This window comes from Polypterus senegalus, chromosome 2 (genome assembly GCF_016835505.1).
Source record: "Polypterus senegalus isolate Bchr_013 chromosome 2, ASM1683550v1, whole genome shotgun sequence".
Classification (NCBI taxonomy): Eukaryota; Metazoa; Chordata; class Cladistia; order Polypteriformes; family Polypteridae; genus Polypterus; species Polypterus senegalus.
In genome coordinates this window covers 187,962,665-187,976,147 of record NC_053155.1, presented here as the reverse complement: position 1 = coordinate 187,976,147, position 13,483 = coordinate 187,962,665, and the positions used below count along the sequence as shown (strand labels likewise).

Genomic DNA, 13,483 nt, shown 5'->3' with positions numbered 1-13,483 from the left:
TAAAACAAATGAGTCATAAAATCATATAATTACACACTCTACTAATGATATTTGCATTTTTGGCCTTCACTTGTGTCGGCCTTTTCCCTGCAGCTTACTTAAATTGTTATTATGGTTAATACCTGTAAAATTTAAACAGAGGGACAGAAAACAAGACACACAGAGAGAAATATACAAATACATAGACTGATTTTAGTTTCAGAGAAAAAATGTACTTGATAGGAGCCTGGTGCTTTTGGGATATGCTCTGGAATTTGGTGTTCTTATATTATGTTTAAAATGAACATGTTTTGCCTGTTTGGGGCTAGCATTTGAAACCACATCAGTCCAAAAGCTATTCTCTTTGAGCTACATGTATACTGAAGATACTGCTTTTAAACACCCCTACACACACACACACCCCACCTGTTGGCAGGATAAGGCAGTAGGCCTCCATTGGTCTTGTCTCGTCCTAGGATTTCTTATGTTTTTATGTTAGTCACCTGTTTGCAAACCAGATTTTCTTGTTGCTTATGCTAATATTTGCAAAGATTACTGTTTATGATGCAATCACATTATGACTAATAGAGCTAGGAGATGTGTTAGTATATACTACAGGACATTTTAACAAACTGTGTACCATATCCACATAACAACTATGCAAATATTAAGATCAAAGAAAGCAGACAAATTTATATGCTTTGGTGTATGGCCGGCCGTTTATCCCGGCCAATACCCCCAAGCTGCCAGTTGGAGCCCTCCCTGCAGTATAAAGGTTCCCTAAAGACCAGCAGGGCATCATGGACATTGCAGTTTTTATACACAGCCCTGCTGGATGCCATAGAGACCACTAGGAGACGCTGCAGGGAGGAACAATGGTTATTTGCCTTACGCCCAGGAAGTACGTCAGAGTCACGTGGACAAAGGGAACGATGTGCTTCCTGGGTGAAGAAAAGAAGGATTTTTATCTGACTCGGAAGTGTTCCAGGTCACATGGACAGAGAGGGTTAAACACTTCCGGGTCAAGGACTATAAAAAGGACTACAAAACACCAGAGCGTTGAGCTGAGCTGGGTGGAAGGGTGGCAATGCGTCTGGGAGTGGAGGATTGTTTATTATTGTATTTGTGATTGTGATTTATGAGTATAGTGGAGGAGAGGGTGCATTGTGCACTGTGGCATAAAAATAAAGTCAACTATTGGACTTTTTCCTGGTGTCTGGAGTCTTGGACAGGGGTTCAAGGGAGCGATAGCGCCCCCTATCTGTCACAATGCTTAAACATATAACTGAGAATAATACAGGAACAAATAAAGCATTTAACCTATATAACCATAATCATCATAAGTGTGAAATCAATCCTGTTAAAGAACAAAGACAAATGAGAGAAAAAAGTAGGAGAAAAAGAGGCAGGCAGGCAGATGTAATGACTAAGGCATTGGACTTTAAATTTCACAGTTGCCAGGTAAAGGCTCGCTGTGTGACCCTGATCTGATCACCTAATCCACCTCTGGTACAGTTAAGAAAAAGGATGCACATATTAGAAAAAATCCCTGATCCTCTAAGTCACTTTAGAAAAAGCTATCAACTAAATATATAACAATAAGTAGAGGACAACATAAAACAGGAATTAATTTTGGGTGTCAGATTTGTGTGTAGCAAATATTGATATTATAAATCAGACTAAAGTTTTATATCAGCTAGGTATTAAAGGAAGACAGGTGGACTGTGCTTGACGCAAATGATATCAGAAAACACATTCTATGATATAACACTTTTTGAGCATTAATAAAAATAAAATATATTGATACACCTCACATTAATCATCAAAGAAGAGTATGCTACAATTTATCAACTTTGTGCACAAGCTGGATACATTAATCTATTAGATCACATTGCGTGTTACCCAAAAGTTTCTTTTGGTAAAAGAAGGTGCAGCTTTTTGATTAAAAATCCTTAAGAATGTCCTTTTTTGTCAGCATTTAACTTCAAACCGAAGCCCCCAATTCTCTAATGCTTTCTGAACCTTAGTTATCTTGAGCTTTATTAAGTCTGTGTATTGAAACGTGCCTTCGATAAATTTTTGTCTTCTTAATGAGCTGTTCTTATGAAGTGATTTTAATGGCCATATTTGCTTTCATAAGCAGTACATCCATTACATTTTCATTAGTACATTATCTTAATTTAGTTGATAATTTAGTTTAGCTTTAGTTTAGTTTTACCCCTATCATCTGTTTAACATATAAAATCTCTGTGCCTGTTTGTCTGATTTGCAGATCCACACCACTGAACCTATCATTTTGTACAGGGGAAGACTGTAGGCTAAGTTTCTTCCCAAAATTTATTTGGTGCCCCCAGCCCGGGTAGCTCCAGTTCACTCGATTGAGATTGCCTGGTACACAAATCCACACTTTTGAGTCTATTTTAGATAGAAAGATGGACAGATAGATAGATAGATACTTTATTAATCCCCAGGGGAAATTCACATACATATTTTCACATACTGTATGCCTCATTTGTATATGGGAAGGGCATAGGCTGTGTTTTCTTACAAAGTTTAGTCAGTGCTCCCACCCTGGGCAATGCTAGACTCCCTCAACTTGAGTTTGTCCAGTATGCAAAATATACACCATTGATCCTGTCACCACCAAATTTGTACAGAGGAAGAGAATATGCTATGCTTCATTATGAAATTTTGTTGTTGTCCTCACCTTGGGCAATGCTGGTTACTGCCGCAACCCTGGACAGCACCAGGTACATATATACTGTCAGTCATCAGTCAGTCATTTTCCAACCTGCTATATCCTAACATAGGGTCATGTGGGCCTTCTGCAGCCAATCCCAGCCAGCACAGGGCACAAAGCAGGAACAAATCCTGGGCAGGGCGCCAGCCCACCGCAGGGCACGCACACACACACCAAGCACACACTAGGGACAATTTAGGATTGCCAATGCACCTAATTTGCATATGTTTGGACTGTGGGAGGAAACTGGAGCACCTGGAGGAAACCCACACAGACACGGGGAGAACATGCAAACTTTATATAGCCTATATATATACACCCACACATTCATACACACAAACTATCATTTTCATACACAACAGACCTTAATGTGAAAAAATCCGATTAAGCAAATACTTATGTCTACATTGAATGTGGGCAATTCCACCCTTACATAAAAAATGCAGTTCTCTTTTTTGGGCATAACTCTGGTGGTCCTGTCTTAGTCTATCCAGACTTGTGATGCATTGTTAATGAATTTGTTATTATGAAAGTTATCAAATATAACACAAGGAATGACAGGATAAAAAACACATTATTTAAAGCTATAATTTTTAGACCTACTATGAAAAAGTTTACATACAATTTTGCGTAGTTTTTGCTTTCTTGTTATATATCGAAAGAAGAGGTAGAATTAAGCAAATTGTTTCAATTAAAATTAAAAAATGCATAAATATTGCTCAAGTATACTTTAATTTTGCCTTGATTTTACAATTATTGGATGGAAGAATAGATGGCTGGATAAATAATACCATGACATATCAAAAATAAAATAAATGCAAGTCTTTGTTTAGTTTAAGTATGAACTAAGATAAAGTTTATCAAGGAAAAATCTAAACACATTTTAAAGGATATGTTTTTAATTTTTGATAGTGAGACTTTAGACATTTTTTATTCTGAAATGTCAAACGTTAACACATATATAAGAAAAAGGTAGGCCTACATACTGTATTTAAATCGCCTAAACAACAGAAAATAAGGGAATATTTATCTAATAATAGGCTTGCCGCTCAAGTGACGTCACGGCGGAGGCCCCACTAGGACATCACAGCGCCACTCCGTGGCCGCGCACGCTCTAGTATCCGACTCAAGCTAAAACAAGCTGCAGAGGCGTCTTCGGGCTGTGCTTATCTATGCTGGGATAACAAACGGGCCGTGAAAGTGCTTTCGCTGCGTGTGCCAGGAATGGATCCGGGACTTGGCACGACGTCTGGAGGGTTGTATCTGTCCTTGAGTGAAAATGAACAAAGACGCTACACAGATCTTCTTCACACTTTGTGCCACTCTGACAGCTCTGGGAAAGTGCCGGTTAGCAAAGTAGGAGAGCTCTTCCGAGCATCCCAGTTACCTGCTGAGACACTTCACCAGGTGAGCGTCTGTCGACACCATCATCATCATCATAATCGTCGTCTCCCACTTTGCGAAGCTGCACTTTATGTATTGATTTTGTATCGACTGTGCTGCCCGTAACTTGAGGTAGAATTTAAAGAAGCCAACAAACAGAACGTGATTAACGCTGTGTTGCCGTACCTAATCATTCCGAAGGGGCTGGGGCTATTAGGAAAGCCAGCAAAAGGACGCGAGCGCCAGCAGTTCACCCACTGCGCGGCAGCCTTTAATTCAGGAAGTATAAAGCAACAGTTCAGGGGTTCAGCTGTCGTGTTTGTGGAGAATATCGCTATGTGGCATAGCAGCTGCTAGATACTGTGTTGATGTGCCTAGGTTATCTCGAGCTCGTGTTTAATGGGAATGTTGTGCGCTGCCCGTCGGTTTTCTCATTAGCTTCCTAAGTCCGGCGGATACTCGCTAGCCCAGCTGCTAAAACTTGTCGCGGTGAAGAAATCCGTCCACTCAGCATGTGTTTGGTTAAAAAAAGACAGAAAACGTGAGGGTTTCATCTTCCCGTTTGCCGTATTGCGCTTGAAGTCATCCATAATTCATTCAGTTGCGTGCTGTTTGTCAGCCGGGATGTCTCCCTAATTGTGGATATGTTTTTAAATAATTGATTGGGGCAAACAAAAGTCTACTACAACACGTTCTTCAAGCATTTCAGAAAACGTAATTGCAACTGTAGTTAGACTTGACATTGACAGGTTCATTACTTTGCTAAACCGCGATTTCCTCTTAAAGGTTTAAAAAGATTGGCGGCATCTATCTATCTGTCTGTCTGTAGTAATTGTAACGTAACACTGCGTGCAAATCAGTTTCAGAGTTAGTAACAAATAAATGAAAATTTCCACTTAGACGAAGGGAAAAATCATCAGCCAACCAAAACGTCATCATTTTCACGTGACCTATCCTAGTATTTTAAGAATGTGTAGTTGCTTATCAAAGTTGTCAAACTGGTCCAAAGTAAAGGACCGTCTCGCAAGGAGAAGTTGTGCCATATTAACCCACGCATTTAGTATTATTGCTACATGGCTGCTGCAGACTCCGGGAAGATTTTTAAAGTAATGATGTGCTTCTTCAAAAAAGTAATGCTGGTTTTCCCCCCTTCCCCCGTCTCCCCCCCCCTAATACTAATGTGCTGCTAACTGATGTTGCCTTAATGATGTATGCATTAAATGATGTATACAATAATAACTTTAGTGCAGCCTCATTTGTCAACATCCTGTGAATAATACTGGCCTTACAATTTTTTTGTCTCTAATTAAGGAAAAGAATCGTTTGTTACAAGTGAATATTTATTTAAAATTAGAAAAGAAATTTCACACTAATTACAAAGTAGAAAACAACCCACCAAATAGACAGTATAAAAACACAACAATGAAAAATAGTCTAATAACATTATTTAAAGCTATAATCTTTAGAGCTACTATGAAACAGTTCAAATACAATTTTAGATAGTTTTTGCTTTCTTGTTATATATCAAAAGAAGAGGTAAAATTAAGCAAATGATTTCACAAATATGCTGTCAATTTATTATAAAAAGGGAACAGTTATAAAAAAAATAAACAATACATAAATATTGCTCAAATATATTTTAATTTTGCATTGATTTTACAATTATTGGATGGAAGAATTGATGGCTGGATAAATAGTACCATGACATATCTTCTTATATAATACGCTACTGTGGCTGTCTGTTTGTCTGTCCAGGATTCTAAATCACCAGTAGCTCGCAAACCGTTTGGCCTATTGACCTGAAATTTGGTATACATGTACTACTTGATCTCTACTGTCCGCTTTCGGGGTGATCATTTTTATTACTCTTTTTATTTTATTTTATTGTAGAATCAACTCTTTGTAGCGTGCACAAGGCGGCCATGCGGCGCATGCATATGGGTGCCATTCTCATCCCTATCACCTTTGCCGTCATTTCCATCCACCCGCTGAATCCGAACACAGGGTCACGGGGGTCTGCTGGAGCCAATCCCAGCCAACACAGGGCACAAGGCAGGAACCAATCCTGGGCAGGGTGCCAACCCACCACAGGACACACACAAACACACCAAGCACACACTAGGGCCAATTTAGAATCACCAATCCACCTAACCGGCATGTCTTTGGACTGTGGGAGGAAACCGGAGCGCCCGGAGGAAACCCACGCAGACACGGGGAGAACATGCAAACTCCACGAAGGGAGGACCCTGGAGGCGAACCCAGGTCACCTAACTGCGAGGCAGCAGCGCTACCACTGCGCCACCGTGCTGCCCCAGTTGAGTTTTCACACTAACAAATAAATGTTTTCCGTCACTTCCTCTACCTCTTTATACCTTAAATCATTCTTGAGGCAGATTGAAGTCTTAAGTGGCAGCTTAAGTGAAAAATTAAGAAAAACTTACTAAGTAATTGCAACACATAAACGGACTTTAATCAGTTTTAACGCAAAAAGATGCTGACAGAAGAAGAGAAGATGCGTGTCACTAGAGTGGAGAAAACGAGAGCTGCTTACGGAGCAGCAAGTGCATCAACCTCTGAGCAGACAAATTCTAAATGTACAGAGAAAGAGTATGAAAGCTATAAGTCAAGTGTATTCACTGCACGTTATCCTGAATTACGCCGTTACAGGTCAATAATAAAATAAATGTAAGTCATTGTTTAGTTTAAATATCAACTAAGGTAAAATTTAACAAGCTAAAATCTAAGACATTTTAAAGGATGTATTTTTAGTTAAAAACTAGAAAAAATGAAGATATTTTTATTGAATAACAGCCTGGCAGTTCTTTATAGTTTTTTTTTCTTTCAATACTTTTAGCCGCATACACAACCTTTTCAAGAAGTTTACTTACCTCGGCAGTGACATTCATGTGTCTGGTGACTTCTCCTATGAAGTCAGTAGATGGATTGAGAGAGCATTGGGGGTCATGAGGTTGCTGGAAAGGGGTATGTGGCACTCCCGATATCTATGCAAAAGGATAAAGATCCAAGTCTTTAGAGTCCTGGTGCTTACTGTCTTGTTATTTGGTTGTGAGACATGGATGCTATCTACTGACCTGAGATGAACACTGGACTCCTTTGATACTGTGTCTCTTTGGAGAATCCTTGGGTACCACTGGTTATACTTTGTGTTGAATAAGCAGTTGCCTGTGCAGACCTGAATGAGGCACATTACGAGCATTGTGAGGGAGCATCAGTTATGGCACTATGGCTATGTGGCATGATTCCCAGAGTGTGATCCGGCTCACAGGATCCTCATTGTTGAGGATCTGAGTGGCTGGACCAGGCCAAGGGGACGCCCAAGTAACACTGGGCTGCGGCAGATAAAAGGTCATTTCTGGAGGGTGGGACTGGACCACGTGTCTGCCAGGGGGGTTGCGAACCAGTATCCCGAGCTGTTTTGTTGTGTGCTGGGTGCGTAAACGCGCTGTACCACTGCATGCTGCCCAACCTGACCTGATCTGACCTGATATTCTCAGACAGCCTTTTCACATCACAGTTATTACTTTAGTTTGAGTCCCGTCAGAGTGGTTATTTAGTTTATGCACAATGATAAAAGGTTACACATCTGAGATAGTTTTGCAATCGAAGACATTTAATGAAGAAACCAGGTGGTTAGTGATTTGGATAAAATTATGGTCTTAAATATCTTCTGAGATGAAAACACAAGGTTCTTAGGTGGATGGCGGCCATGGAAATGCCTGCATGGATGTGCTGTTTTCTGGTGATACAAACTATCATGAGCTATTAACCTTAGCATGGAGATGTTCCATAAGAGTCTTAGAAAGAAACTTGTATATGACAAAAATCTATGGCTAGAAGGATTTAGAATACTGTTTGCCTTAAATGGCAAAGGTAGCTTGAATAGTGTAGCTGTCTCATAAAAAAGATGCATATATAGCAGCAAATCAAATGCATTTTTTTTCAGTTTCCCACTGTGAATACTTATGTGTCCCAATGATCCTAGGAGCTATGTTGTCTGGGGCAATTGCCAAGGAGCCAGGCTTGTAGAGGGAACTCATTGGAAAGTTCCTGGTGGTCAGTCCTTTACCCCTGGGATCCGGTTGGGCACAGCTTGAAAGAGCACGCATGGGTCTGTCCTCCTGTGGGCCCATCACCTGCAGGAGGATCCTTAAAGGGTCTGGTGCATTGTGGCTTGTTGGAGGTGGAAGACAGGTGCCTTGGTGGACTGATACCTGGCTGCCAAAATTGACTCTAAAGACATGGAATGTGACCTGTTTGGTGGGGAAGGAAGCTGAGCTAGTGTGGGAGGAAGAGAGGTACCATCTAGATATAGCAACGTTTACCTCAACATACAGTACAGGAACTAAAGTTCTGGAGATTGGCTGGGCTCTGTTTCATTCTGGAGTTGCCTGGGGTGAGAGGCATCAGGTTGTTTTGGGCTTACTTAGCACCACCTGGCTCGGCACGTGTACATTACAGTTTACCTTGATGGACAAGAGGGTCGCCTCCCTGCAACTTCATGTCTGGGGCTGGACTGTGACTCTTGTCTGTGCCTATGTGTTGAAAAAAGACCAGAGCATCTGGCCTACTTGGAGACCTTAGGGGGTAGTGCTGGAAGGTCTATCCAACTGGGGACTTTATGGTTCTATTTGGAAGTTTAATTCTCACGTGGGTAATGACAGTGAAACCTGAAAGGGTGTGATTGGGAGGAATAGCCTACCCGATCTCAACCCCCGTGGTGTTTTGTTATTGGACTTCTGTGCTAGTCACAGTGTTTCCATAACAAATACCATATTTGAGCATAAGAGTGTACACTTGGTACCAGAGCACCCTAGGCCAATGATTGACTTTGTAGACGTGCCATCAGATCTATGACCATATGTCTTGGACTCTCAGGTAATGAGATGGCTGAGCTGTCAACTGATCACTAACTGGATGTGAGTTCGATCAGGTGCCATACGGACCATGCAGAACTAAATGTATGGTGAGGTTGTGCTGGAAATGTTTCACAGATACCCCCTTCTGGGAGATCTTCAACTCGCACCTCCTTTGAGGAAGCAGAGTCAGGGGACTCAGAGGAGGACTCAACCATCACTGGAGCTGAAGTCGCTGAGGTAGTTACAAAAACTCTTTTGTGGCAGGCTCTCCAGGTGTGGATTATATTTGTTCTGAGTTCTTACAGGCTGTGGATGTTGTTGGGCAGTCTTGGCTGACATTCCTCTTCAATATTATGTAGAGGTCGGGAAGAGTGCCTTTGGATTGGCAAGCAGGGGTGGTCCCCATCTTTAAGAAACGGGACAGAAGGGGGTGTTCTGCCCTTAGGGGCCTCAAACTTCTCAGCCTTCCCACAAAGGCCTATTCTAGGGTTCTGGCAAGGAGAATCTGGCTGTTGGTCGATGCTTGGATTCAAGGGGAACAATGCAGAGTTTGTCCCTGGTGCAGATCTCTGGACCAAATTTATACTCTCACAAGGAATTGGGACTGTTCATGGGAGTTTGACCCACCAGCATACATGTGTTTTGTGGATTTGGAAAATGCATACAGCCAGGTCTCTCTGGGTATTCTGTGGGGGTTCCTTCAGTAGTATAGGGTTCCAGACCAGCTGTTGTGGCCTAATCGATCCCTGTGTAACTAGAGCGAAAGAATTGTTCACCTTGCCAGCTGTAAGTTGGAATCATTCCCTGTGGATGTTTGGCTCCTTTAGGGCTGCCCTTTGTCATAAGTTAAATTCATATTTTATATGGGGAGGTGTTTTGGGCATGTCCAACTGAGAGGAGACCTCAGGGCAGACTTGGGACACTCTGGAGAGATTATACAGTTAGTTCCTTAAGTTATTTGGCAGTTTTGGGCACAATGTTCATAATTTTGGCTCTTTATGCCACTACAATGAATTTGAAATAAAGAAATCATTATGTGATTGAAGTGTAGACTTTCACCTTGAATTTAAGGGCTTAAAAAAATATCGTATTAGCCGTTTAGGAATGACAGCCATTTTTCTGCATAGCCCCCTCATTTCCAGGGGCTCAAAAGCATTTATACATTTGACTGGAAAACTGTTCCATAGCCAGGTGGGAGCAGTTCCATCATTTTGTTATTAACCATTAAGCAGGTAAAAGGTCCGGAACTGATTCCAAGTCTGGAATTTGCATTTGGAAGCTGTCACTGTAAACTCTCAAAGAGCGATCCATGCAAGTAAAAACAGTCCCTCATTAGGTTGAGAAAACAAAACAAACCCTTTAAACAGATAGCAGAAACATCAGGAGTGGTCAAATCAACCTTTTGTTACATTCTTAAAAAGAAGGAACACACTGGTGTACTCTTCAACACCGGAAGGTCTGGAAAAGCACAGAATATAACTGTGCTGGATGATTGCAGAATTCAGTCCTTTGATATTGCCAAAGTCTACAAGCAAGGGAAGACTTTGTGAAAGTAAAGACAGAGGGTTAACCACAAAGTGCCAACCACTATTAATTCTCAAACATTTGAAGGACAGATTAGACTTTGCCAGAAAACATTTTTAAAAGCATGTCCAGTTCTGGAACAATTTTCTTTGGACTAAGGAAACTAAGATTGAATATATACCAGAATGGTGGAAAGATCATGATCCAATGAATACCACATCGTCTGTGAAACCTAATGGAGACATTTTCATGGCATGATCATGCAGGCTGCAAGTGGACGTTAGTCATTAGTGTTTATTGATGATATGACTGCTGGCAGAAGTAACAGGATCAATTCTGACGTGTATCGGGCTATACTGTCTGCTCATATTCAGCCACATGCTGAAAAACTGATAGGATGAGGCTTCACAGTACAGATGGACAATGAGCCAACACATAAGGCAAAAGTAAACCAAGTGCTTTTCAAGGCAAAGAAGTGGAATATTCATCAACGTCCAAGTCAATCAACTGACCTCAACCCAATTGCACATGCATATCAATTTCTGAAGACAAAACTGATGACAGAAAGTCCAGTGGACAAGCAGCAACTGAAAAGGCCTGGTAAAGTATGACTAGGGTACAAACCCAGCACTTGAAGATGGCCATGGATTCAAAAGATAAGGCAGTCATTGACTGTAAAGGATTTTCATCCAAAAATTGAATATAATCATTATATTTATGATTATGTTAGTTTCTCTAAATACTTTTAAGCCCCAGGAAATGAGGAGCAATTCAGAAAAATGCCTGTCATTCCTAAACGTCTCTTACAATATTTTTGGCAAAACCCTTAAATTAATGCTGAAAGTCTACACTTCAATAACATAACAACTGTTTTATTTTAAATCCATTATGCTGGTATACAGACCCACGATTATGAAAATTGTGTCACTTCCCAAATACTTATCACTTAACTATACTGTATCTCTCAGTTGATCTGGGAGCACCTTGGTATCTTGCTGGAGGAGGTGGTGGGGAGAAGGGATGTCTTTGCTTAGACTGCTGCCTTAATGACCTGGACCAGGCTAAGCCTCAGTAAATGGATAGATGGCACATTGATGTATTGACCTGTATGATTAAGTAATCAAATTATCTTTATAATGTACATTGTCTTGTTGATAAATATGTTTAAAAGTTTGTGCCAGTCATATTGCACTGTTACACAGCATTTCACATCACACTTTGGCATTGTTTCCACTTCCTTTACAAGGCAAGTTGGTACAGGGTTCTGGATGGCAAAAATTTTCCTGGTTTCCGCCCATCATCAGGGTACATTGGAATAACTTAGCTATACAGTATGTCAAAGAGGCTTTGAACCACATAAATGCATCTCACCACTTCCCAGACTCAACAATTCCTGCAGCCTGATGCACACGCCTCTCTTTCCTAGAACCAGAACACCATAGCACTCAAGCACTCGTCTGTAGGTTTTATTGGGATTATTGACTTATTTCCTCTAATGTGAGAAGGAAACCCATTAAAAATAACACAAAGTTTGCAGGTGTTCCATGTCACCAGACAGAAGGGAATGTGTGATGGGGGAGATGTCGCAGTAACAGTGGTCTAGTTTATGTTGGTTACAGTATATTAGTTTTGCAAACTTTACAAAAACATTTTAACCATTGCCAGCATGAGGGGCCTTGAAGTGTATTCTCCATTATCTTCATGGTGGGTCTGTCTTTATGGCCAAGGTAAAATGTAAAAATAGGATATAATTAGATGCAGAGGGTTATAAGTCTAGTAAAGTTCAATCTTAAAACTATCTGTATGATGCATAAGGGATTATTTTTTCCTATTAAAGAATTAGGGAGTAAAATGAGTATGAATTTATGATCAATACAGATTTGTATGCCCTAGAAAACATGTATTATGTTGGAGCTTGAAATTGTGATCCTCAAGAGTCTGTATGTGGATCATTTGAGAAGTATGGTAATAAAGCAAGTTAAAAACTGATTTTCTTGGAAAAAAAATCACTTCCAAATGTCTGTAGAATGTAAACAATGGCGGAAATTTGGCCTGACCTAGTTCAAAGAGTGACACTTGCTATCTGTGATGTCACCAAATGAATTGTGGAGCCATCTCATAGAAATTTACCAAACTTATCAAACAATTCTCTTATGTTGGAGTGAAAACCGCAACATTTAGCTGTTTTCTGAAGATTCATCATTCCTACAGGATGCTCGCCTCAAAACAGGGATTCTGCCACTAAAGTATTGACTCTGGCTAATTGCCACTCTGTAATGGGTAAAATGTGCTTTCTGTATGGGATAAATGAATGGTAGTATAATATTGCTAGCAGTTTTGAAGAGAAAGCAGCTGAAGAGAGATATATACCTAAAATCAACATTCTGCTATGTAGTGAAATTAAGAACACAACTAAAACATATGCACATTTGCAGCATTAATGACTTGTCAGGTGATAATAAAAAGGAAAGCAACAAAAAGAATACTGCCCAATTGACCATCAAATGTTAAAACAACTTGCTGCAAAGTGAAAAATATTCCATTAATCATTTTTCTGAATGTGGTTTGTTCAGTCAGGGACGGGAAGCAATTCTGTACAATTTAAGGTTCATTCATTCTCAATTCTATACTAGCTAGAAATCTGGAAATGGACAGGATTTGTACTACAAAGGCCTGAGATCATTTACTGGTTATTTTAAAGTATGACATTTTTAAAGTATCTTTTTTGGCACCTGAGAAGTATCAACCATTCGTTACTATTTTAAAACATATAAGCAAGATATTCAAATATGTTCATAGTATCCCAAAAGAGTCAAAATCTGCCATCATTGTAAAATCACGCAAGCACAGAGAGGAAAAAAAAAACAAAGGAAATGACCCAGTATGGGATTCAGATTCATGACGCTAAACATGCAAAACAGGAGCACAACCCACTGTGTCAATGTGCTGATGACATCTGACAGTATGTTGGCAAATTTTA

At 40.3% G+C, this 13,483-nt stretch overlaps 1 protein-coding gene across 1 annotated transcript in view; it reads left to right on the top strand.

Moving 5' to 3' along the window:
* The first annotated feature begins 3,839 nt into the window (after positions 1–3,839).
* reps2 (RALBP1 associated Eps domain containing 2) overlaps positions 3,840–13,483 on the top strand; it is a 251,133-nt gene continuing 241,489 nt past the window's right edge. The window contains exon 1 of the mRNA XM_039745045.1: positions 3,840–4,126. Coding sequence (XP_039600979.1) covers positions 3,944–4,126 — 183 coding nt within the window. The 5' untranslated portion in view covers positions 3,840–3,943. The remainder of the gene's footprint in view (positions 4,127–13,483) is intronic.